Below are 25,346 nucleotides of genomic sequence, written 5' to 3' on the forward strand. Positions count from 1 at the left end.
TACCTACAGTTGAAAAATAAAGGCCTCTAGTGCTGAAAATTTTTTTTATTTGAAAACAAATCTTATTTTCAGGCTCAAATTGCGTGTTGACATTTTGAACACAGATCCAGTTGTTTCATAAGCACCAACTAGGCCTACTTACTGAACGTGGAGCCATCATACATTTTTATTAGCTTCTTTCTTTCTTTCTTTCACCATTGCAGATGCAGATAAATTACTGTTTCGTAAAAGACGATTTTATTTTCACCTTATGAATGTTTAACGCATGATTATCTCCCTCTAGTTCATAGAAACTATTGGAAAACACATTTTCTTTTTAATTTTAAGAAATCGTCCAATGAGGAGGAACTAAGAGCTCTTGCGTCACTGTTACGTTTGTAGCCTGTTCCGGAGTAGCTAACCCAGCTAACGAGCAACTGTAGCGTTGGTAGCAACTAGAGAGAAGCCCTGTTTGATTTGAATGCTGAACTGTACTCAGAACATACTTTTATGGGTGTTTAAAGGTCTTCGCACAGTAACCGCCGTCTAAGCGGGGTCTTGGACTTTAAAGGTGGGTTAACTATTGAAATGCTTCTCTTTGCCTTTTCGGCTCCGAAGTGTGTTGTTTTGAAACAGCGGTGATGTTCCCCTTTAGCCAGCGGGAGCCTCAACTCAGTTTGGAAGAGTTCGTCCAAGATGCTAACACACTTTGAAGCGGGTATTTTAGGGTAGCTGCGTTGAAGTGAAGCAACATCGCATTTAAATGGTCGAACCGTTTATAAAACACTGGGTCTGAATCGGATGGGTTTTGCGTAAAACTGTCGCTAGGTACCGAAGTAGCCCCACTTGACTGTTAAAATCAGGAAGGTTTTCCGCGGATCATAACAAAAGGATTTTGATAACAAGCTGACTGCTAGCTCCATGAGGCTAACGTCAGCTCCTTTAGCTGGAGTTTGTAATTGTAATTAATTGAACTTATGTTACTGAAATGTACTAGCTTTCCTTCGCCAACTTTTATTTGAACAAATGTTCTTTGGACATGTTGGAAGCTAACGCTAGTCATTGTATTGTAGTTTGAGTCCAGTAGGCCCCCCTCCAGGTAGCTAACAGTCGGCCCTCTGAAGGCACCAGGTTGTTGTAGCTCCACTGGCCCAGAATACAGTGCCACAGAATGCAGTGCCTTGAAGTCATTTGGCAGCATTCTTTGAGGTGTTCATCGAGGTCGTGGATATTTCCGATTGGCAACGGAAGTCCTGCAGTTGTGTCAGCTTGAAAACCAGATAGCTTGGATGTCTATAACAGGCTAATATCAAGTAGAAACCTCTGCTGGTCATCGATTATTTAGTTTAGCATTAGAGTGATGCTTCTTTAGTCGTTGGAACTTGGATTATTAATCAGATTCTATTGTATTTGGTTGTTAAGCTTGGAAAAGTTTTAGGACCACGGTGTGGCATCAGTATGAAGTAACAGGTTTTATTTAAACCAAGCTAACAGTGTGTCATCTCCAGCATTTCTTGTGGTGGCACAATATCTTCATGATCATCCACTCAGCTCTCAGATTGTAGTTGTAAGTTTTCACTAAATTGAATCTCTAATATCAGTTAAGGTTTGCTGTTAAAGGGCACATTTTTTCTGCAGCCAGTTTCATAGTTTAAATCGAGATGCGTAGGTCAACCATTTCCTGGCCCACCAATCTCTGGTGTTCTTTGAGATCTGACATGATTTAGATTTTGTTTTTATTCCAACAACTGTGACGTCTAAAAGAAACACATTGTGTGGCTGTATCACAAACGTGTATCTCAATACATGCTGTTGGTTGATGCCTTTATAGACCAACAATGGTGAAATTCTTTCTTTTAGATGCATCTAAGAAATTAGGAAAGAAAATGTGAACTTATTAGACATTTAACCAGCAACAACCTGCTTTGCCTTGGGGCGGAGAAACTAAAAAACGAAGACATTAACTGATATCTAAAGCTTAACCTCATAAGCATGTACATAAGCATGCATCAAATATGTCTCTGCATCAGCTTTATCATTCTTCAAACTGTCTGCTACTGACTTCACCGGACCACAACATCTGTACCATACCTAAATATAGAGATACTCCAGACTTGTGATCCCGATCCCTCAATTTTACTTGGATTGGGTCTGACCAGTGATCTGCCGTTCAACAGTTATATTTCCTGTTTGCGAAATGCACCAGTGTTTATTTTCAGTTTAAAAACCCCCTCACACAGCATGTACTGTGACACTGTTTGCTTTGGGTTTAATATAAATTGGTTATGGTCCTATGCTTTTAGGTATAAATGAATTTGATCCCTTAATTATTTAGTTTCTTTTGGTTTACAAACTATTACCTCAAAGAAACATGTAGCACACATTTTACTTGTTAAATTGAAACAAATAAACAGAAGTTAATTTGGTTGTGTCACAAGTCAGTAATTGTCCATGAAAGGCCCCATTATTGTATCATTATTGTATTTCTGCTTAAATATTAATATCATTGCAACATTTTGTCTAATTATATTCACAGTTCTGAAAAACATTATTGTCCTTGTCATGTTTGTTTCTAACTTTATGATTTGTATTACTGTTTTTTTTTTTTCCCCAAGGTGTTTGAATCTTTTGGGTGACCACAGCTAGCACTGGCTTCCACCCTGTGACTCACTAGTCACCAGAGGGGGTCCTCAGAGCAAGGGCCCAAAGCTGTAGCTCCAGGTCCCACTTTGGAGAGAGAGCTTATACCCAAATCTACTGGAGACTTTGAGCATCAAGATGTCGTCCATCTTGCCATTCACCCCTCCTGTGGTGAAGAGGCTCTTGGGCTGGAAGAAGTCGACAAGTGGACCAGGGTTAGCGGGAGGGGGCGAACAGAATGGGCAAGAGGAGAAATGGTGCGAGAAAGCTGTGAAAAGCCTGGTGAAGAAACTAAAGAAGACAGGTCAGCTGGATGAACTGGAGAAAGCTATCATCACACAAAACTGCAACACAAAGTGTGTCACCATCCCGAGGTAAGCTGCAGATTTCCCAACAACTGTTTGAACTTGTCAGTGAAAGATCTGACTGTTATTTTCCTTCCCCTGTAGGTGTGTGGTTGAAAGCTTACCTACACTTACTTATTCTTTTCCTGTCATTTCCGGCATTCATGAAAGAACATGACCAAATATACAAAGATTTATTTACGGATGTAAAACACCTGAAGATTGTTTCAGTGTGGGTGTTAGCTGAATATTACTATGTTTAAATGCAGCTGTGCTGACAGTCTGTAGGCTTTGTTTAAGGTCAAGAGAAGATGTTCTCTTTATCAGGCAGCCAGCCTTGGTAAGCCAGACTAAAGCTCAGTGGGAACATTTTATGAAAGATTTGTTTCTCATTGAAGCGTTTCCAAGGATTTTCTCAGATGTTTATATGTTTATAGATAGTTGGCTGGTTGTTATTGCTTAAGGCTTGTTCTGTGTAGACATGGGGGGAGTCTTAGATTCTCACAGTATGTTGCCATGGTACTTTGATATTACAGTATTAATGCTAAAATTCAAAACTAAAATGTGCAACATGATCCTGATGTTTTTATTTTAAACTAAAATTGTAACAATTATGCCTGCTACTGCTTATCTAATCAAAAACAGGTTAATTGTTACATGTATAATCTGTATCATTTAGATTTTATTACATAAACGAAAGGAATTGAACTTCCCAACTGTGGTTTGAAACAGCCTTCAATAAGGGTCATGGTTGATGCTCCTTTGGAATTACACATCACAACTAGAAATATTTCCAGACTGCCAAATTTGGCTTTCCTTTAACAGAAGAAAAAGCAAAACATTGACAGTGTGCAGCAACATGTAGGGGAGGGTCAGTGCCGCTTTATGCTTCATAGAAACAGAGAAAATCTTTTCACTCCGCTACATTCTCTGGGGTGTCTGTTAAAGGACAACATGAAACAAAGGTATGGAGGTCGGGAGTCAAACCCCAACTGCTGATTTGAGGAATAGTGGTCTCCGTATATGGGATGCCTGCTCGACCACACCTCCAAACTGCATGTTTCTAGACCCCAGAATACCTGGGTATCCTTTACCAGTCCGTGCCTACTTCTTAGCCATTCAGATTTTATGCTAGTTATAAGCTGACCGACACCAATGAATTTATCTGTGAATAGTATCACATCATCCTAATGTGTATAAACTGGATTAAACTAGAGCCAGTAGAAGATCCAGTTTAGTTAGGCTAAATAGATTTGAATTTCAATTTTGATTTGAAATGACTAGAAAAGACATGTAATCTACAAAATAATTAAGAGGTTTACCCTGATACCGGTACCCGGCCCATACCTGGTTTTATTCTACACTATTTCTAGATATAGAGTTGCTTTCTGTTTCAAATGTCTGTTAATGGGTTAAACACGTACATTATGCCTACATTAAACTCCCACAAACAATACTGAATAAGGTCGATTTTTAAGAATGATTAACGGACTGAATCAGTCTGCTTGCCACTTACACAGATATACATTTCCTATTTGATTTGTCTCCTCTATGATCACCCTGCATCTTTCTGTTTATAGTAGAGCCTTAGTGTCTAAAAGCTTGGCTGGTAAAAAAACATTGGTATTTAAGTGGTAGTTACAATATCCCACTGTAATCATCAAGTCTGCTGTGTGGCATTGTGTCTCTGAAGAGTGTAACACTTTGTTACTGTCCAACTATTCAGAAGCAACTACTCATTTGTCTCCATTTCCACTTTTTATGGCCACTTTTTGTGAATGTTTTAAGAATTTCTGAATAAAGTTTTTTTTCTTTCTTTTATTTAGTTGAACTTGCCTCCTCCTCTCCTCTGTTTTGTGCCATTGTGTGTGTTCCATGTTTTGTTTGATTGTCTCCAGATAAGTTCTGACATGTCTGTAGAGAAGTTATTTTTAGCGTTCAATAGTGTCACAATGTGGAAGATGGCTTTTTAATCTCATGTCATTGTCTTTATAGTTTCTATTTCTTTCCTTAATTGCTTGAAAAAGGCTTCTCTTATTTGACGTCCCTGTCGATCATTTCCGCAGCTGGATCTGAGGTCTTTAGCTTGACATAAAGCTCTAATAAAAGAGGCCTTTTACACACCCATACTGATATATTTGAATGAACCATGTCCCATGTTTATCATTTTTTTGTTTGTTTTGTTGTTGTTGTTTTTCTCTGTGCACAGCAATTGCTCTGAAATATGGGGACTGAGTACACCAAATACGATAGAACAGTGGGATACGTCAGGCCTATACAACTACCCTGACCAAACCAGGTGACTATCCTCAACTTTTGTATGGTGTTGCATACAACTTTGAGAGTTATTACAATGTTAACGGTGAAGGACATCAAAAACATATTTGTTACTCATCACCATTCAGTCCATCTCCATTTACCTTAACTTACCTGCGTGCCCCAACCCCTCTTCACCGGTTCTGCTGCCTGCGTCACCTCTGTCCTGTTTGCTGTTCAATCAGATCCCTAGATGGCCGTCAGCAGGTCTCACACAGGAAGGGCCTTCCTCATGTTATTTACTGCCGCTTGTGGCGGTGGCCGGACCTTCACAGCCACCATGAGCTGCGTGCCATCGAGGCCTGTGAGTATGCCTTCCACCTGAAGAAGGACGAGGTGTGCATCAACCCCTACCACTACCAGAGGGTGGAGACCCCAGGTGAGAGGACTGTCAATGTGAATGTTTCTTAGCTTAATCCATGTTTGAGTGCAGGCTGCATGAGTTAGTGATATAAAGATTTATTTAAATGATTTGGATTTTCTACTGTGAAATCCAAACTTGGCTTTTTTGTTTATTTCTTTTTTGTTTGTGTAGTTATTTATTATTATTATTTGATCTAATTATTCATTTTAACCCTCATTATGCGGTATGGTATTTCGTTTTTTTCTTCGTTTTATCGTCTATCCGTTGTATTCAACATGGTTTTTTACCACTGCAGATATTTTTGTTGTTTGTTTAAATCCAATAATTGAGATTGAAGTGGATCCAGAGCTGAATAAAATTAGCAAATCGACTGCCTGATCAAAGCATTTTTAAATGAGTCTGTGATTTTAATATTTGTCGGTCTCTCAGCAAGGCCATGTTGCATAGCTCATCCTGTACGGTCGCAGCTTTTTTCCATTTCCGCGGGTTGCTGATTCGGATTATTAGTTGTACACATAGTTTGAATTATTTAAGGAATGTGGGTTTTCCCACATGAAATTAAGCTATCTAGTAAAGCTATGAAGAAAAACTGTAGCGTCCTGATCACCATAGTTCAGTGACCTAAGCATGACGCTGCTCAAATGCAATATCATACTTTTCTACATTTAAAGCACTGAGCTTTCAAGCATATACTGTACATGACATCGATTTTATTTGAACCAAAATGAAGTATCAGACTGGGGCTTGTTATCAAAAAATATCTGATCTTATCGATTTGTATCAGAGACAAAAACAATCTTGATTGGATAATTCGTGATTAAACACTAAATGACTAGGAACTGAATCATCAATATGTTTTGGTCTGATGGTTAATGAACTCACATCTTCCTATATTTTACCCATCGCTGTAGTGCTGCCTCCTGTTCTTGTGCCAAGACACTCAGAAATCCTGCCAGAGCTACCACCTCTGGACGACTACACTCATTCCATACCTGAAAACACAAACTTCCCTGCAGGAATCGAACCTCCAAACAACTACATACCAGGTAGGACCATCTGGATTTTAATGCAGATACACATGACACCATCATTTTTTCTGGTGTGTGTGGTGTGTGTGTGTGTGTAACAGGCCATGTTACATTGTAACGGCATGTTGACTGACTTTTGTTTTTTTCTGCTTTCTTTCAACAGAGACGCCTCCACCGGGCTACATCAGTGAGGATGGAGAGACCAGCGATCAGCAGATGAATCAAAGTATGGACACAGGTACCCTAGAATGGCTCATCCTCCTCTCTTGGTGTTGATTAGTTTGATGGTATCCTTTTGGCCTTTACTTACAATTTTATCAGAAGAGGGGAACCGCCTGTTTACATAGACACCAGATGATGAGTGGTCCAACCTCTGAAGAAATTAAAATAAAATCTGATATTTCCATCTTTGCCACACAGCTTTATGGAAAACGTTTCTGCTGTGCTGGCATTGAAACAACTCGGTTGTAATTTTTTTTGTGATTTCACCAACTTACCTCCTCTGTACTTTCTAAAACTTTTTATTCTGCATAAAACAAGAAGTGCCACCAATATTGCCTGCATAGAGAGCCTGAATGCATAGTACCTAAATAATGATCTGACACTTATTGCAGTCCAAGCAGTTCTTCACTATATCCAGATTGTGTAGAGTGATATTGCAATGATAAATTGGCAATATATTGTGCAGTCCCAGATCTGATATAATGTGATGGTCTGCCTTAAAACTGTGTTGCTTCTGTTTTTCTTCGTTAGGTTCTCCACCAGAACTCTCTCCCAGTGCTCTGTCCCCCGTCAATCACAGCATGGGTGAGTGTACTAACACTACGGCGTTACTGTGGAACACACTGTATTTTCCAAACAGATGGCACACGTGAATATATTTTTATGACTGTTGCTGTAGTGCTGTGATGAATGTGATAAACGTCTGGTTTGATCCCGTACTGCAGACCTGCAGCCGGTGACGTACTCTGAGCCAGCCTTCTGGTGCTCTATAGCATACTATGAGCTCAATCAACGCGTGGGGGAGACGTTTCATGCTTCTCAGCCTTCGTTGACAGTTGATGGATTCACAGACCCATCAAACTCTGAGCGGTTTTGCCTCGGCCTGCTGTCTAATGTTAACAGGAACGCCACTGTGGAGATGACTCGGCGGCACATAGGTATGGCACAGCTGCCACCAGTAGCCTTAATTTGCTTATTAACGAGGGGCACTAAAAGAGTAGCTAGCAAACGTATTCATCCCCTACAGTGAAACATGGTTGTGGCAGCACTGTGATAAGTGAATGGTTTTCTTTAGCAGCATAAAAAAAGGTGGTTCTGTTGAGCATTTTTCACATTTATTTTCTATGTTGTAAGTTTATCCCAAAAATCCAAATAAAGTGCAATGAAGTTAGGAAATCAGTGGGTGGGGAGTTCCAGGGTATGAATACTTTAGTAAGACACTGTACACTATAACACATTTTTCTTTTAGTTTTCTTATTTATCACACTTGATTAATAGCATTCTGCTTGTTTGTTTACAGGAAGAGGAGTTCGACTTTATTACATTGGAGGGGAGGTGTTTGCCGAGTGTTTGAGTGATAGCGCTATCTTTGTCCAGAGTCCAAACTGCAACCAGCGGTATGGCTGGCATCCAGCGACAGTGTGTAAAATTCCTCCAGGTAAGAGGCTGAAAGTGGCACCATGTAGGGGCCAGATGAACTCTTACTTAAGAGTTATGGTAATTACCTTCTTTTAAAATAGATTTTATTTGCAATTCAGCTAAAAAACAGTTAATTTACAGAAGGTAAAATAAACATTATTATACTGTAATGCATAGTGGCCAAAAGATGTTACAAAAGCTGAGGAGTAATTGGCCAGACGTGCATGTTGCTTTTTATGTATTGCTTCTATAAAACACGGTCCGGTTTATCTCTTTCTTCCTTCAGGTTGTAATTTAAAAATCTTCAACAACCAGGAATTTGCAGCCCTACTGGCTCAGTCAGTCAACCAGGGCTTTGAGGCTGTCTACCAGCTCACCAGGATGTGCACCATTCGGATGAGCTTTGTCAAAGGCTGGGGAGCAGAGTATAGGTGAGCAGTGGCGTAAATAGCATTCATTATCGTCAGTATAGAGCCCTGTTCACATTAACACAGGTCATACCCTCTGGTAGACACGGGGGGGGGGGGGTTCACAGAGCTCACAGTCTGTCGTGGTAAAACGGTCAAATTACCTAAACTGGGATTAGAACCAAAATAAAGGAAGGTAGTGTGCAATGTTCAGAAATTAAAAAAATACTTCATAGAAAACAGACCTCTTATTCCATAGTTTGAGTACATGGGTTGTTTAAGGAGTTGTTCATAGGGAGGGACGAAACTGCAACACTTGGGCACCAAACTTGGTTAGGGATTAGCAAAGGCCCAAATTGCCCTCAAGCTGCTAAATGTAGCAGAAACATCACAGAGGTTTTAGGGTCTTTTCCACAAAATGCTAAAGAAAACACAAGTAATGATTCCTTTAACGAACTGTATCCTATTGCAGGCAACGTTCTTGAGTCTCTGCCATCTCAGGTCCCAACATTACCAGTGCTTTTCCATTCCATAAATTCTTTGCCTTTGAACCCTAACCCTTAAACGTACCTCTAATCGTAACACCTGGCCCTAACCCTGAGCCCCTTTTCCTAAGTTTTGCAATTATACATTGTTTATTGTCCTTTGCGCAGTGGCTAACTGAAAGCCTTTCCAGTTCATGCATGAAGCCATTTCCTGACTGTGGGGGCTTAGAGTGATGCTGGGTCTTAAGTGGTGTTGAGACTCTGCAGCTTTTTACTTTTGGCTTTAGCTATGCTCAGGATCTTCTTTTGAATTTTAAAGGCATATAGGGAATCAATGTTGCCACCTGCTAGTGTGGCGTATGCATTACAGCATTTTGGATTGAAATCCCACAGATTGTAGATGGATATTTAATATAAAAAGTATTAGTTTGAAAACATCTGGAGCTAGTTAACAAACTAACACACAGCATTTTTAAAAGTCTGGTTGAAGTGCCTAAAACGCCGTTGGACACAGCCACCTTTTCTATAAATGATCATGGGTGTAGAACAAGTGGATGAAGCACATCTGGAATTCTGTGAAAACAGCTTACCAATGCATTTTTAATTGGCTATTCCTCATGGATCTCATATAATGAGATGACAAAGTTAATGCAGAGCCATGAATTGAGCTGGACTGAGATATTTATCGTTAAGGCAGCTTTTTGTTTTACATGGAGAGAAAATGTTAATGTTATTGGTGTTTCTTTCACTCTGCACGTGGGGGAGGTGCTACTTAAAGGAAAAATAAATATTTGATGAATTGTTGGGACAACTTAAAAGCAAAACTGCACATTTTGATTTTCCAGGCGACAAACTGTCACAAGCACTCCATGCTGGATCGAGCTGCATCTGAACGGCCCGCTACAGTGGCTGGACAAAGTTCTCACCCAGATGGGCTCCCCATCTGCACGCTGCTCCAGTATGTCCTAAACCTCAAAGGAAATGCCCAAAGTAAGCCCATCACAAAGATGACTACACTCCAAATCTGGAAAAATATCCATAACAGAATTTGTTTTTGTAACATTCTTCATAGTATTTGTGGCCTGGTTCCACATCCCAGTTTTAATTGAGACATACACTCACAGAAGAACAAATGCACCCACACAGTTCCACTTACAAATATATACACACGCAAATTATTTTATTGAAAACTAAGAAAAAAACGAGATTGGCACTTTGTTACCCATCTATGTCATGCACCTTGTTAAATTGCTTTCCCCAAATCCTTAATATTAGATCTATTTGTGGTACAAATAAAATGTATATTGGTTGTTGTCTGGGAAGTAGAGGAAAAACCAAAAATGTCTGAATAGATTCTCAGTGTTGAAGATTGCTTGAATGCTGAAGGATTTTTTTGTTCCAGCCCACCACAACCATTGTTCTGAACCTAAGTTTACTTTTCTCTGGGAGACTCAGGCCCCATCCGTTGTCAGGGGGAGGTGGCTTATTGAAAAAATGATGGCCTTGGTGGCTGTTTTTCTCCTGAAGGAAATACCACAATGTGTTTGATTTGATTGCCTCTGCCACAGTGGCTCCCTTTTTAACTATCACAGTGTGTCGTTCTAAGACATACCTTCAAAAATGGACATATAGAAATGTGAGTAATAAAAATATTTCCGTAGCTCTAGAGTAACTGCACTATCAGACTGGCTGTAGTTTATTTTAGTTGTTTTTTTTGTTTCTTTGGTCATCATACGGCGCTCTTCATTCTTTTAGCTGATTTGCATCCAAACTGATGCCCCTGGTTTTATAGCTATCAGCCAGGCTTTGCAGGGCGCGCTGGGCAGGGACCAGAAAATATCAGGAGTTATCAAAAATCTTTTTTATTTTTTTATTTTTTTGATGTTTTTGTGTTTTTTTTTTATCAACACTGGGACTCCTTGAGCTCTGTTTGGTGAAGCATTTAATGTCTCATCAGGAGAATTTTGATGGTATACATTTTACCCTAAATTCTAACAGCATATCTTTGTCTCAGTACAACAAAAGAAAGTAATCACTGCCCTTATATCATACGTAGCCTGTATCTAGCCTTTCTTTTTGCTTTTTCTTTTTGGTTTTCCAATGAAATCTGGTGCGTTTAAAGCTCAGAAAACAGATTTGACTGAAAGTTTTAATCCAGTTCCTTGTAGGTATTTTTAGATGTTTAAAATTGGATTTTACCCATTCTTTTCTTTTTGTGTAATTTTTATCCAAGCACCTCCTCTACCCTTTTGGTGCTTCGTCAAGCAAATTCAACTCAGCCACACACAATTGGCTTTTAAAATGTTAGCTAAACTCGATGGGAGTGAACGTGCCTCTACACTGGGACATTATGTGTTAATGTGCGTATTGTGTTTGTTCAGTCCTTAAAGAACAGCTTGTACAACAAGACTTACTACCTTAAAGTCATTACTTGGTTGTTGCGAGTTTATTATGTCCCCAGTTCCACCTGTTGATGTACACGTGTTTACCATATGGCGCTAGAGATTGTACTTGAAGTGCACCTAGTGAATTTTGAAGTTTTGGGGAACTGAACCATGTGTTTCGGTCCAGTGTTACATTGTTTTAATCTTTGGCCTACAACATATGAATGTGAAAAAAAATACAATACAAAAACTGACGTGGACCAGATGTGCATATGCATAAAAGTAGTACATTATGTGTGTATTTAACAGTAATCTTTTTGCAAACCAGTCAGTACTGTAGACGTCGCAGTTGTTTTACCAATAGAGGGCGGTATTGATAGAGCAATTCTTCTTTTGTTTTGTTTTTTTTTACCTTGAGCTTCTCAGGCGTGTGGCATATTATGCAGACTTCATAAAACACTAATAAAAGATTTTTATTCTCATGATCCTGGCTGTGTTTATTGCTGTAAAAAAATAAAAAATGTTATCACATTATCGAACCTGTTTACCTGCAAATTTCAAAATCTTAGTTCTTTGTGTCCCCCTGCAGACGGTTTTCAGGTAACCTACATGACGGAGGCAATAGTAATGGTTGATTCTACTTTCATTGTCTAGTTAAACGTGTAGGCTTATATTAATGTGTAAATCTGATTCTGGTCTCCAATAATTTGAACCATTTTGCAGCTTAAAACCCTTGATGTTCAATATTTATTTATAATATGTACATCTTTAAGTAACACTATAAAGTAACAGAAAATTGCCTTAAAGACTGTTCTGAACTAAATCTAGCTTAAAATTAAAATAGGAGCTTCCACCCTAAGGGGACTATTGTAACGCTCTACTCTTTTCTTTAAGCATTTGTATTCGGCCCCCCTGAGTCAGTATTTGTAAAATCACTTTTCCATCAAAGCTCACGCTTCTTTGGATTGGATGGAGAGTGTCTGTGAACATGAAATTTTAAGTCTGGTCACATATTGTTTGGAAGTTTGTACTTTAACAGGGCACCTCAGTCTGCTTCCATCTGACCCGTTCTATGTAGTTCTGGCTTAATGTTCAGGATTGTCCTACTGGAAGGTTGGTCTTCACCCCAAACTTAAGTTTTTTTCCCCATGATTTAGCTCCATCCATCTTTCCATCAACTCTTGAGTAACTTTCTTGTCCCTGCTGAATAAAAACTATCCCCACAGCATGATGGTGCTAGTACCAAGTTCAGTGGTGGGAATGGTGTGTTTAATGTGATGTGCAGCGTCAGTTTTCTATCACAATATTTCATATACAATGTGCTGTGATGCATAATTTGCGGTTCTTTAAAAACGACAGTAGATTTTTATCAAGAATAAAGTGGTCTCTTTTCAAAAGGTAATGTAACATTTGTGGCTCTAAAGGGCAAACGTTGCTCTGTGAATTGCAAAGGTTGCAGACACTTGCAGACAAAGGTCTAGAGCGACAGCCATGTTTCTACAGGTTTGCTGTTGTGCTGTGCTCTATTTTAACATGATAGACTGAACAGAGCCCTGAGAGATGTTCAAAGCTTGGGAGATTATTTTAGAACTTTGCTTTGCTTTAAACTTCATCACAGCTTTCTCCTTGACCGGTCTGCTGTGTTTCTTGGTCTTCATGATGCTGTTTAGTCATTAATGCTCTACGAACCTCTGAGGCCTTCAAAGAACAGCTACATTTATGAGGCTGAATTACAGACTGATGAGCTGGATTTACAAATGAGCTGAATTCCCGAGGCCAGTGGGCGTACAGAAGCTAGAATACAAATACAATCCACACTTTTACTTTTTTTATTTATTAAACCAAATTGAACATTGTGTATTTTTTCCTTCTACTTCACGGTTATGTGGTGCTTTGTGTTGGTCCATTACACAAAATATAGGAAAATTCAAGGGGTGTTCATACTTTTGCAAAGTACTGTCACGAAACAGCAGTTACTTTTAAAAGGATGCGAATCACAGACGAGCGCGAACTTCGACCACCTGAACACATTTTTCCACCTTCGGCCACCGTACTCTGCGTCATAGGTAAATAGCTTCAGCTAGCCTGCAGTTAACTGCTGGAGACCTACCATGGCATTTACTTTGTACTCTCTAATCCAAGCAGCTATCCTGTGTATTAACGCTGTTGCTGTTTTACACGAAGAAAGATTTCTAAGTAAAAGTAAGTAGCGGAGCCTTTAAATCCCCTCCTTCTTTCATCCTCCACTCATTGGACAGGGCAGCTGGATGTAGCTGCTTTGTTAGCTAGTGCTAACTTCCTAAATTACAGGCTGATCAGCATTAACTCTGGTAATAATCTGATAGCAAGATGGAACAGAATTATAACTTGTGTTTTTCCCTCGTTTAGTCGGCTGGGGAGTGGACCAAAGTGTCGGAGGGTTCGGTGATGAACCAGGCATCAAAGTACAGCTGATGAACCTCATCCGCTCTGTGAGGACAGTGATGAGAGGTGCCTGTTTGCTCTTTAATATTATTTGAACACGTCAGAGCTGTAAAGATCGCCATGGAAATATTACATCATATACAGGTCCTTCTCAAAATATTAGCATATTGTGATAAAGTTCATTATTTTTCATAATGTAATGATGAAAATTTAACATTCATATATTTTAGATTCATTGCACACTTTTATTGTCTTTATATTGTCTTAATACGGATGATTTTGGCATACAGCTCATGAAAACCCAAAATTCCTATCTCACAAAATTAGCATATCATTAAAAGGGTCTCTAAACGAGCTATGAACCTAATCATCTGAATCAACGAGTTAACTCTAAACACCTGCAAAAGATTCCTGAGACCTTTAAAACTCCAAGCCTGGTTCATCACTCAAAACCCCAATCATGGGTAAGACTGCCGACCTGACTGCTGTCCAGAAGGCCACTATTGACACCCTCAAGCAAGAGGGTAAGACACAGAAAGACATTTCTGAACGAATAGGCTGTTCCCAGAGTGCTGTATCAAGGCACCTCAGTGGGAAGTCTGTGGGAAGGAAAAAGTGTGGCAGAAAACGCTGCACAACGAGAAGAGGTGACCGGACCCTGAGGAAGATTGTGGAGAAGGGCTGATTCCAGACCTTGGGGGACCTGCGGAAGCAGTGGACTGAGTCTGGAGTAGAAACATCCAGAACCACCGTGCACAGGCGTGTGCAGGAAATGGGCTACAGGTGCCGCATTCCCCAGGTCAAGCCACTTTTGAACCAGAAACAGCGGCAGAAGCGCCTGACCTGGGCTACAGAGAAGCAGCACTGGACTGTTGCTCAGTGGTCCAAAGTACTTTTTTCGGATGAAAGCAAATTCTGCATGTCATTCGGAAATCAAGGTGCCAGAGTCTGGAGGAAGACTGGGGAGAAGGAAATGCCAAAATGCCAGAAGTCCAGTGTCAAGTACCCACAGTCAGTGATGGTCTGGGGTGCCGTGTCAGCTGCTGGTGTTGGTCCACTGTGTTTTATCAAGGGCAGGGTCAATGCAGCTAGCTATCAGGAGATTTTGGAGCACTTCATGCTTCCATCTGCTGAAAAGCTTTATGGAGATGAAGATTTCATTTTTCAGCATGACCTGGCACCTGCTCACAGTGCCAAAACCACTGGTAAATGGTTTACTGACCATGGTATCACTGTGCTCAATTGGCCTGCCAACTCTCCTGACCTGAACCCCATAGAGAATCTGTGGGATATTGTGAAGAGAACGTTGAGAAACTCAAGACCCAACACTCTGGATGAGCTAAAGGCCGCTATCGAAGCATCCTGGGCCTCCATAAGACCTCAGCAGTGCCACAGGCTGATTGCCTCCATGCCACGCCGCATTGAAGCAGTCATTTCTGCCAAAGGATTCCCGACCAAGTATTGAGTGCATAACTGTACATGATTATTTGAAGGTTGACGTTTTTGTATTAAAAACACTTTTCTTTTATTGGTCGGATGAAATATGCTAATTTTGTGAGATAGGAATTTTGGGTTTTCATGAGCTGTATGCCAAAATCATCCGTATTAAGACAATAAAAGACCTGAAATATTTCAGTTAGTGTGCAATTAATCTAAAATATATGAATGTTAAATTTTCATCATGACATTATGGAAAATAATGAACTTTATCACAATATGCTAATATTTTGAGAAGGACCTATACATTTTTATGAATGCCTTTAACGTGAGTCATCGCCATACATCGAAAAGTATTCAATCTTTAGAAAAAAAGAGACACCAGTTATTGCCTGAGCCTGGGAGCGTGACGAAATGGATCTAATGAGAAAACTTAAGAGGTGTGACAGAATGTCTTTACTGTATCTCCCAGCTATAAACAGTAATATCGGATGCATAAAAACAATTAGATCTATATGTGATGACGTTTAAAGCAGGAGCCTTCAGTTCATATTCTTACGCCTAATGTGAAGCCGAAGGCGGGGTAGTCACGTTTAAAGCAAGCAGAGACGCAAACATTCTCACAAACAAGGTGAAAACCTGGCCGCATGTGCGCTTTATCTCAGGGACGTCTCTGCTGCTCACACACAGACGGGCCTGGGTACACTTGGCTGAAAGTTCAGATCTGGCTGTGAAATGTGAAGAATCAGCGCATGTGATGCAGCGCAGCCAAATTAGACTCTTTTATGAAGTGTGGGATCCCCGGGTTCGAGAGGTGGGCCTGGTCCTGGTCCTGGTCCTGGTCCTGGGCCTGGGCCTGGGCCTGGGTACACTTGGCTGAAAGTTCAGATCTGGCTGTGAAATGTGAAGAATCAGCGCATGTGATGCAGCGCAGCCAAATTAGACTCTTTTATGAGACACTCAGCGGTATTGTGGCTAGTTACTGCATGAAATACCCAAAGATTGCCCCTGAAAACACAAAGTCAATCTTTAGTTTACGGCCAAATAGAGATCATACTGAGCACTGTTCAATGACATTGGTCACAGCAGGGTTCACTTCCGGTTTGTCATGAAAACAACAGCATCATTCATTTCAAAGTTCTCCCAACACTGAGCTCCAGCTCCACTCATGCATGTCTTCATGCTCAACACAAAGTTTATTGGTTTTAGTATTCTATTCACTAAGTGGAGCAGATTATATAGATTAATTACACAGTCTGGTGTTTCAAAGCCTTTATTTCTGTTATTTATGATGACTTTTAGCTCACAGCTAATCAAAACACAATATTTAGGATTATAACACTACTTGAGACCAACAAAAAAAATGATTTTTAATACAGAAATGTGGCTTAATGAAAGGGTTGATGGTTATTTTCAAAAGATACTTTTAATCTAAAAAAACAAGCTTAATAGGAATGCATATTCTAATTTATCCCTGTATATGAAAAATAAACACACTTATACACAAAATGTATTTACTTTGATGTATTTTTAGTTTCCATGTAGAATATACTACCCTTTACATTTATTTCAGGACTAAACTGTTCCATTAAAAGCACAATTTATAGTCTCATAGCTACATTATATTAGCATGCATAATGAGATATTAGCATTTCATTTTTTAAGAAAAATAGTAAAATCTTTCATTTTTACTGACCTCTAAATTCATCCCGTTTACCATTACAGACTTTTGCATTAAATAGTAGTTTTTATGCTTATTTCATTAAGCTTAATAGACTGTAGTGATACACAGCAACGGGGTGGCACGATATATTGCAGATCTATTGTTATAGCAATATCATTGTGTGCGATATTAATATGGCAAAGGACTGTAATAGAATAATTGTTATACAGTAAAAAAAACAAAAAACGGGTCAACGTTGTCTGGTTTCCTTCCAATCCTATATATGCCATACAAACTCTTTACATACTGGAAAACTATAAAACATGATATTGTAAAGGGAATTAAAAATAAAAAAATTCTAAATCAAACTGCAATGGTAGCTTATTCCAAAGTGGCTGCAGCCTTTTAAATGGCCCGAAAAATGGATACAAATTCTTCTGTTTGGTTCATGAGGCAAATTTAAGACTTGGAAAGAAAACAAATCACCACAAAATGTTCAACCTGGCCAAATTGTATACCATTTACATCAACACATCCAAAGTTATATAATAAAACTGTCCATGAAATGTGTTAAATGTTACTTTAAATAACCTTGTCTTCACCTGTGTCCCCCTGCAGTGCCGCTTATAGGAGTGAATTCAGTCTGCATTGTGCTGCTGCTTCTGTTTGGATGAAGAACAGTGAATGAAGTTTGGATAAGCCAGCCTACTGCCACAGATCCATCCGCTCAGTAACCACTCCGAAGAATCAGCTACTTAACATCCCCCGTCAGCCTAAATATGAAAGCAACAGCAATAAAGTGATAAATCTGCTAACCTTTCCCCTGAAGACATGATAAGCTGATCACAGGTTTTAAAATGTAGACTACTGTCAAAGATTTTGACTCATATAAGTTTATTTGGAGTTTAGACAAGAGATGGGAATCAGTTGTTAAAAATGTTGTTTTTGTCACAATGCTCAAGAATAAAGAGTTTTTCAGGGCCACTTAGTGCCTACCATCCAACACTGTTTCGATTTTCTTGTTTAGTCCTTTTACACGTTGACACATTAAGAGAATCAACAATTGCCCAGCAGAAATGAACTTGTTGTTTGAATGAACCTTCTTAATAATCTTACCCTTGAAAGAGATCTGATGACTGTGTGATGTATCTCGAAGGCCTGAGAACTCTCTTATTGAGATGGAACAAATATAAAAGTCAAAGGATTCTTTTCAATGGCTTCTCCTTGCTTTTTCTAAATTATGATCTCTTTTTAAAGAACAACTTAGTCCCTTCAGTGCTGTGGAACCTCCTTTTGCAATAGTATAACCTTCACAATCGTGAGTTTTTTATTTTTAAGAATACCTTTGAAAGTCCCACCTTATTCTGTTACTGAAGGTTTAAGTAGTAAATGAGCATTGCTGAGGCCTATTATCTGCCTGACAGCCATCTTTGTAATATTTCAACATGTACAACTAAGTTTTTTATTTTGAATTGTGAGCTTCAGTCTGAGAGGCCAAAAGAAGTGTTCATTCATGCGCCATATTTTAAAAGGCCAACACAATCCCTTTTTATCTACCCCAATAGCTCCAAAATACTTTTATTTTGAACACCCAAATTACTACCCCTTTTGATCCCTGGGCCAGGCCCATTAGGTACTTGCGACATTCTCTGGTAATAGTCCACCTAGGACTGAGTTTGTTATTTTAAAGAGTATACGTTGGGTTTTATTGTGCAAATCCAAATGAACCCTTTGTTGATCACAGACGTGGACTCCTTAACCTTTAAAAACCTTTTTTAATAATACAATATACACTCACTGGCCACTTTATTAGGTACACCTGTCCAACTGCTCGTTAACGCAAATTTCTAATCAGCCAATCACATGGCAGCAACTCATGTGATTGGCTGCCATGTATGTAGACATGGTCAAGACGATCTGCTGCAGTTCAAACAGAGCATCAGAATGGGGAGGAAAGGTGATTTAAGTGGGCATAGTTGTTGGTGCCAGACGGGCTGGTCTGAGTATTTCAGAAACTGCTGATCTACTGGGATTTTCTTGCATCATCTCTAGGGTTTACAGAGAATGGTCAGAAAAAGAGAAAATATCCAGTGATCTGCAGTTCTGTGGGTGCAAATGCCTTGTTGATGCCAGAGGTCAGAGGAGACTGGCCAGACTGGTTTGAGCTGATAGAAAGGCAACAGTAATTCAAATAACCACTCGTTACAACCAAGCATCTCTGAACGGACAACACGTCGAACCTTGAGGCGGCTGGGCTACAGCAGCAGAAGACCACACCGGGTGTCACTCCTGTCAGCTAACAGGAAACTGAGGCTACAATTCGCACAGGCTCACCAAAATTGGGGGGGAGGGTATTTTCTTGGCACACTTTGGGCCACTTAGTACCAATTGAGCATCGTGTCAACGCCACAGCCTACTTGAGTATTGTTGCTGACCATGTCCATCCCTTTATGACCACACTGTACCCATCTTCTGATGGTTACTTCCAGCAGGATAAAGCGCCATGTCATAAAGCACCAATCATCTCAGACTGGTATCTTGAACATGACAATGAGTTCACTGTACTAAAATGGCCTCCACAGTCACCAGATTTCAATCCAATAGAGCACCTTTAGGATGTGGTGGAACGGGAGATTCACATCATTGATGTGCAGCCGACAAATCTGCAGCATTTATGTGATGCTATCATGTCAATATGGACCAAAGTCTTTGAGGAATGTTTCCAGTAGCCTGTTGAATCTATGCCACGAAGATTAAAGGAGTTCTGAAGGCAAAAGGGGGTCCAACCAGGCGGCACAACACTTGTACTAGGAAGGTGTACCAAATAAAGACACCGGTGAGCGTACATATGAATGCGGCTCTTATTTTGAAAAATATCTTAGTTTATAATGAACAGTAGTCTGATTGATAGCTGTAATTTGAAAGCATAAATAAAATCCCTTGTCATCACACCGGCTTCGCTATGGAATGTATTGCTTTCCATTTACTGCTACAGGAGGCACCAGTCACTGCGAAATACTCGAGCATGTATGTCTCATCGCGCTTGCCGTAGAATACAACAGTATCCAACGCTGTGACCTCGAAGTTGAAACAAGAAAGTCTGAGAGGTATGGGCAACACGCAAAGCTATATTGCTGCGTCGCTATCTCTATGTTCTGTGTACTTAGGCTATATATACATTTACCGCTCTCATAAGTTGCTGCATAAAGCGGCTCTGAATGGCGACAAACTTCCAAGTTTTGTGTATCTTTACATCAAATACTTGAGCAGAGCTGTGACGCGGAGAACAGGTCACCTGTACGCAGCGCGCGCCAGCAGGGCGCGTGCGGTTGTTTACACAGTCCTTAACTGCAGGTGAGCAGAGTGACGAAGCAGTTCAAATGAAAGCCAGGCTGCTGGACACTCTCGTTTTAAGTTCGTGTATCTGTGCTGTTTTTAAGGCTGGACAGATCCTTGCTGAGGAGGTTCTGCGGCGCAGCAGGATATGGTTGGGATTACCCGGACACTGAATACAGAGACATCCCGCTGTGTTTCCCGGAGGTTCTCTGCTCCAGACCTATGCTCATGTTGTTAACTGATGGCAACTTTAGGCTCAGCCCAGCAGGTATGAGAATAAACACGTTAGCAGGTCTAACGTGACGGACTAGATGAACAAATGCATACAGTTCCTTGCAAAAGTATCGATAACAATTGAACTTTTTATGCCACGTTGCAACCACAAACATCAGGGATTTTATTTTGATTTCATGTGACAGACGAGCACAAAGAAAAACGATACATGGTTTTCTAAAGCTTTTACAAATTACGTGAAAGTTGAGGGTGCGTTTGTATTTACCCCCCTTTATATGACACCCCTAAATAAAATCCAGTGCAACTAATTACCTTTAGAAGTCTTATTTAATAAGTAGCGTCCAATTCAGTTTAATCTCAGTATAAATTCAGGTGTTGTCTCAGAGGTTTGTTAGAGAACTTAGAGACACGTGCACACCTGTAAAGACATGGCCGTCCACCTACAGTCACAAGTCAGGCAAATGGAAGTAGCCAGAGGGCTCATGGTAAGGAGCTGCAGAGATCCACAGTGCAGATGCAGATGGGAGAATCTATTCGTTAAACAACTGAGACGTCCACGAAATGATGTTCACAGAAGCCCTCTGTCCAATCTGACTGAGCTTGAGTTATGTTGTAGGGAAGGACTTGCAGCTCTAATTGCAGTGAAAAGACTTCCAGTACAAGACAGACTCCCGTCATCTGCAGAAATACTCAGATGATTCTGCAGTTGCGGGGTGGATCAGAGATGGACAAGAAGCTGAGTACAGAGATCTGGTGGACCGCTTTGTGGCATGGTGTGGAAACAATCATCTCATCTTGAACGTGAATAATTAAAATTCAATTCAATTCAATTCAAAACTACTTTATTAATCCCAAAGGGAAATTAAATGTTGCTGTAGCTCATATTATGCAGGTTTCTTCAAAGAGCCGTTGTAGATGCTGATTGCTGTGGGCAGGAAGGATCTCCTGTAGAGGTCTGTTTTACAGCAGATCTGAAGAAGCCTCTGACTGAAGACACTGTTGTTGTAGGACAGTCTCATGAAGAGGATGCTCCGGGTTCTCCATAATGTTCTTCATTTTATGAAGAATCCGTCTTTGCAAAAAAGGAGATGATTGTAGATTTTAAGAGAAACAGGAATAGGTCAAACACTATTTCCATCATGGGAGAAGAAGTGGAGGTGGTGGAGGAGTATAAATACCTCGGTGTTCACCTGGACAACAGGCTAGAGTGGAGATGCAACTGTGAAGCCATCTACAAGAAGGGACAGAGCAGACTGTACTTTATGAAGAAGCTTCGGTCCTTTGGTGTTTGCAGCAAGATGCTGCATATCTTCTATAAGTCTGTTGTGGAGAGTGTGATCTCTTTACCATCATCTGCTGGGGAAGCAGCATCAGAGCCAGGGGCTTAAAAAAGCTCAACAAGTTGATAAAGAAGGCTGTCTCCTCTGGAACCTCTGGAGATCATTGTGGAAAGATGGATTCTTCATAAAATGAAGAACATTATGGAGAACCCTGAGAATCCTCTTCATGAGACTGTCCTACAGCAACAGTGTCTTCAGTCAGATGCTTCTTCAGATCTGCTGTAAGACGGAGCGCTACAGGAGATCCTTCCTGCCCACAACCATCAGCATCTACAACGGCTCTTTGAAGAAACCTTCATAATATGAGCTCCAACAACATTTATTTCCCTTCGGGATTAATAAAGTATTTTTTTAATTCATTTAAATTGAAAGTGGTTTTACACCTCTATCTAGCTCCACCTCTCTTCTCATAAACTCTAAACAGCCTTCCTGAGCTTGCTGAAGATAGGTATCCTTAGCACATCATGCTGCCACCAGCGTCTCTCAGCGGGAATAACGTTCTGTTTGATATTACTAAGATTTATGTAGATTAGGCAGTTTGTTAAATTAAACAAGTAAATGGACCTCAATACAAGTATGCACAACACTGTCTAGATGTGTAAAAAAATGGAAACCAAATATTATTTACAATTATGCAATTCTTTGTGTTGGACTATCATTAAAATTTAACTAAACAGTTTAAATTCTGAGGTTGTATCATGATGAAAGACTTTTGCAAGGCAAATGCCGAGCCTTGCTGATTTTCATCAGACCTGACGTCACTGATGCCAGTATTTCACCCATCAGAACCTTCTGTTTTTAGGTTTAGTCCGTGTGCGACAAAGTTTGAAAACCCTTCAGCCAATCGATGAGCTGAAGAAGGGTCCTTTCTTGCTGCAAGTCACAGTCCAGGGGTATCAGCAGACGGATGCAGGGGTCGAGGTGGATGTCTGTTTGTCTGCTACATCCCGTTCTGGATGCCCAGTGTGGGAGAGCGTCCTAACACTGCTGTCCAAAGACAGGCATCACAAAGCCAGCAGAGACTTACTGAGGAACAGCAGCAAGTGTGACCACTGCTATGGTGATTTCTGCTCATACTCTGTAAAGACCCCTTTTTAGAAGCAACATTTGAACTGTCCTGTTTGAGGACTTGGCCATTGTGTTCTTACTCTTCTTTGACACATATGGATTTATTGTTCTAGAAGAGCAACCAGCTAATGAAGAAAATTTGAAGCAGGTGGAGATCAGAGTTCCCAGGACAACGGGGCTGCGGTGTGTATGGTCCTTCACTGACTACTCCCCCCATTGCCTTCTCTCTCTGCCAGCCATGTTCTGCAGCCTAAAGTCTCAAACAGCACCAGCTTTCTGGATGCTGTCGGTCTGCTTGGCTGAAATAGAAAAACACAAAGGTAGGAAGCAGCCAATTACTGAATGTAGAAGATTGATCTGCAGCCAGGTGAATGAAATGCCACAGTTCTATTGTGCCTCCAGGTGTTGAAATCATCACAGCTCCTGTCAGCATCACAGCCCAGTTTAAGGAGACTCAGCCAGCGCCGGGAAAAATAACGATCAGGTTCTGGGAGATCAGCAAAAAATTAGGCCAGTCTGCTGATAAGGACATACGTTTCCAGGTGCAGCTGCAAGGACAAAGCACCGCTCAAATGGTGGGACTGATCTCTAGGGCTAAATTAATGTAGATGATTGACAATCTTGTGAAATGCTTACGTTTTGATTTATTGTGATGGTTCTGTTTCTGTGTGAACAACCCTTTGTAAGTACAACCAATTTTTCCATATGGCTGTTGTGTAGAATTTTGACCACCCTTCTTTACAAAGTTGCTTTGGTTCATTGCGAGAGAATTTAAGTACACCCTTTCGTCAAACTTTTTGACGGGTGGGCGGGACTTCCGGTGAGGGCGGGACTTCCGGTTGGGGCCATGTGGGCTGGTGGTGTGTCCAAGGGGGGGTAACCGTGGATGCTGATTGGTTGTCGTCATTAGGGGCGATACCTTAAATGAGCCAAATAAAACACAGGGGTGTGTTTAAGGGTGTTACGGGGAAGACCTTAAATGAGCCAATTAAAACACACAGGGGTGTGTTTAAGGGTGTTATTAATAATCTGTATGTTTTTCAGGCGTTAATACATCTAAAAACAAAAAGACATGCATCCTTTTATATTTTAAAGGTATAATCAACTTAATGTTGACCTGTCACATGAAATCCTAATAAATGAACTGTGTAACCTGACAGAACTGTAAGTTCATTTTGCTTTACAGCAGGACCTATTTGTTGAATATATGAGCCAGTCTAAATCAGTTCAAAATAGAAAAGACCTAAAAAAAGTAAATAAAAGATTGTGCTTCCCTACATCGATGGAACGAGAAAACCTTCAGCTTCTGCGTCAACAGACTGGAAAGCAGGTAAAAGAGGTAAGATGAATATGAGATTAACAAGTAACGTTGATGGTAGGACAGATTGGCTACAGAAACGGACAGCGCAGGAAGACAGTCTCTACAGCCTCACGGGATCTTCGTAATAAGGCCTCATCGTTAACGCTTCTGGCAGCATGTCAGATTCTGTTAAAGAAGCATTTTGGTGACATCAAGGTGATTTTAAACTGAACTGATCACTGTGTTTTTTTGTTTTTTTTTCTGTAGGTTTTATTTATTATTTTTTTTCTGTAGGTTAGTTTTATTATTATTGTTTTTCTTATGTTCATAGAAATGGATAACCGAATCAGACTTGCCCTGGATGAAATAAGAAATTTAGTAATTGAACTTAACGAAATTCCCGTTAATGCAGAAGTAGCAGATAACATCGTTTTAAATGCATCTCCTGCTAACAGTGAAAATGTAATAAATGAAGATTAGCACGGTGACTTTTTAAACGTAATCAATCAGGCTCTTGAAGATTTAAATAGAGCACCGTCTCCACTCAGCATTCAGCAAAATGATTCACCTGACAGTCATCAAAATCCTTCAACGTCACCTGCCGCAGATCAGCACGGGGGTCATTTCAATACGGAGGTAGCGGTTAGTTCTGATCAAATAGGGCGAGATCCTCCACCCATGGTTGAACGTGAACATTTTAATAACCATGAAATAAGGAGACCTTTTACCATACCGCCGCCCTGTCCAAGTAACGTTCCAGATTTAGCCGCATTCTATACAGACATCATGCGTATTATAATTGAATTAGCCGACGCTGCGAGATCGTTAACCAGACGCAACGACGTTGTGCAGCTGGAATTAGTGGGTGAAAATCTCAATCGTCACATCACATTTACTGTTACAGATGATGGAAATATGATCCTGCCTGCTTTCGAGAACTTCCTCGACGATTTAGT

At 40.3% G+C, this 25,346-nt stretch overlaps 3 protein-coding genes across 4 annotated transcripts; all 3 read left to right on the forward strand.

Moving 5' to 3' along the window:
- The first annotated feature begins 384 nt into the window (after positions 1–384).
- On the forward strand, positions 385–18,115 carry LOC124877669 (mothers against decapentaplegic homolog 2). 2 transcript variants are annotated; one of them, XR_007040585.1, is made up of 13 exons: positions 385–550; positions 2,595–2,993; positions 5,173–5,262; positions 5,465–5,658; positions 6,555–6,689; positions 6,835–6,909; positions 7,425–7,478; positions 7,619–7,831; positions 8,194–8,331; positions 8,599–8,743; positions 10,050–10,194; positions 13,977–14,078; positions 17,731–17,768. XR_007040585.1 is itself a non-coding variant. In XM_047381063.1 (12 exons), exons 2-11 carry the CDS (start codon positions 2,758–2,760, stop codon positions 10,171–10,173), a joined length of 1,404 nt encoding a protein of 467 aa, XP_047237019.1. In that variant the 5' UTR covers positions 385–550; positions 2,595–2,757; the 3' UTR covers positions 10,174–10,194; positions 17,731–18,115. The 2 variants fall into 2 exon arrangements, 1 of the variants encoding a protein (XP_047237019.1); XM_047381063.1 differs by lacking the exon at positions 13,977–14,078 and having other exon boundaries at positions 17,731–18,115.
- LOC124877670 (immediate early response 3-interacting protein 1-like) lies at positions 13,629–18,115 on the forward strand. The gene is made up of 3 exons (XM_047381064.1): positions 13,629–13,790; positions 13,977–14,078; positions 17,731–18,115. Exons 1-3 carry the CDS (start codon positions 13,700–13,702, stop codon positions 17,784–17,786), a joined length of 249 nt encoding a protein of 82 aa, XP_047237020.1. The 5' UTR covers positions 13,629–13,699; the 3' UTR covers positions 17,787–18,115.
- A 1,964-nt stretch (positions 18,116–20,079) lies between these two features.
- si:ch211-12e13.1 lies at positions 20,080–23,798 on the forward strand. Its single transcript, XM_047380888.1, has 6 exons — positions 20,080–20,219; positions 20,383–20,466; positions 20,553–20,716; positions 22,825–23,082; positions 23,204–23,410; positions 23,493–23,798. Exons 1-6 carry the CDS (start codon positions 20,080–20,082, stop codon positions 23,696–23,698), a joined length of 1,059 nt encoding a protein of 352 aa, XP_047236844.1. The 3' UTR covers positions 23,699–23,798.
- The last annotated feature ends 1,548 nt before the right edge of the window (positions 23,799–25,346 follow it).

Source organism: Girardinichthys multiradiatus, chromosome 12 (assembly GCF_021462225.1).
Source record: "Girardinichthys multiradiatus isolate DD_20200921_A chromosome 12, DD_fGirMul_XY1, whole genome shotgun sequence".
NCBI classification, from domain to species: Eukaryota; Metazoa; Chordata; class Actinopteri; order Cyprinodontiformes; family Goodeidae; genus Girardinichthys; species Girardinichthys multiradiatus.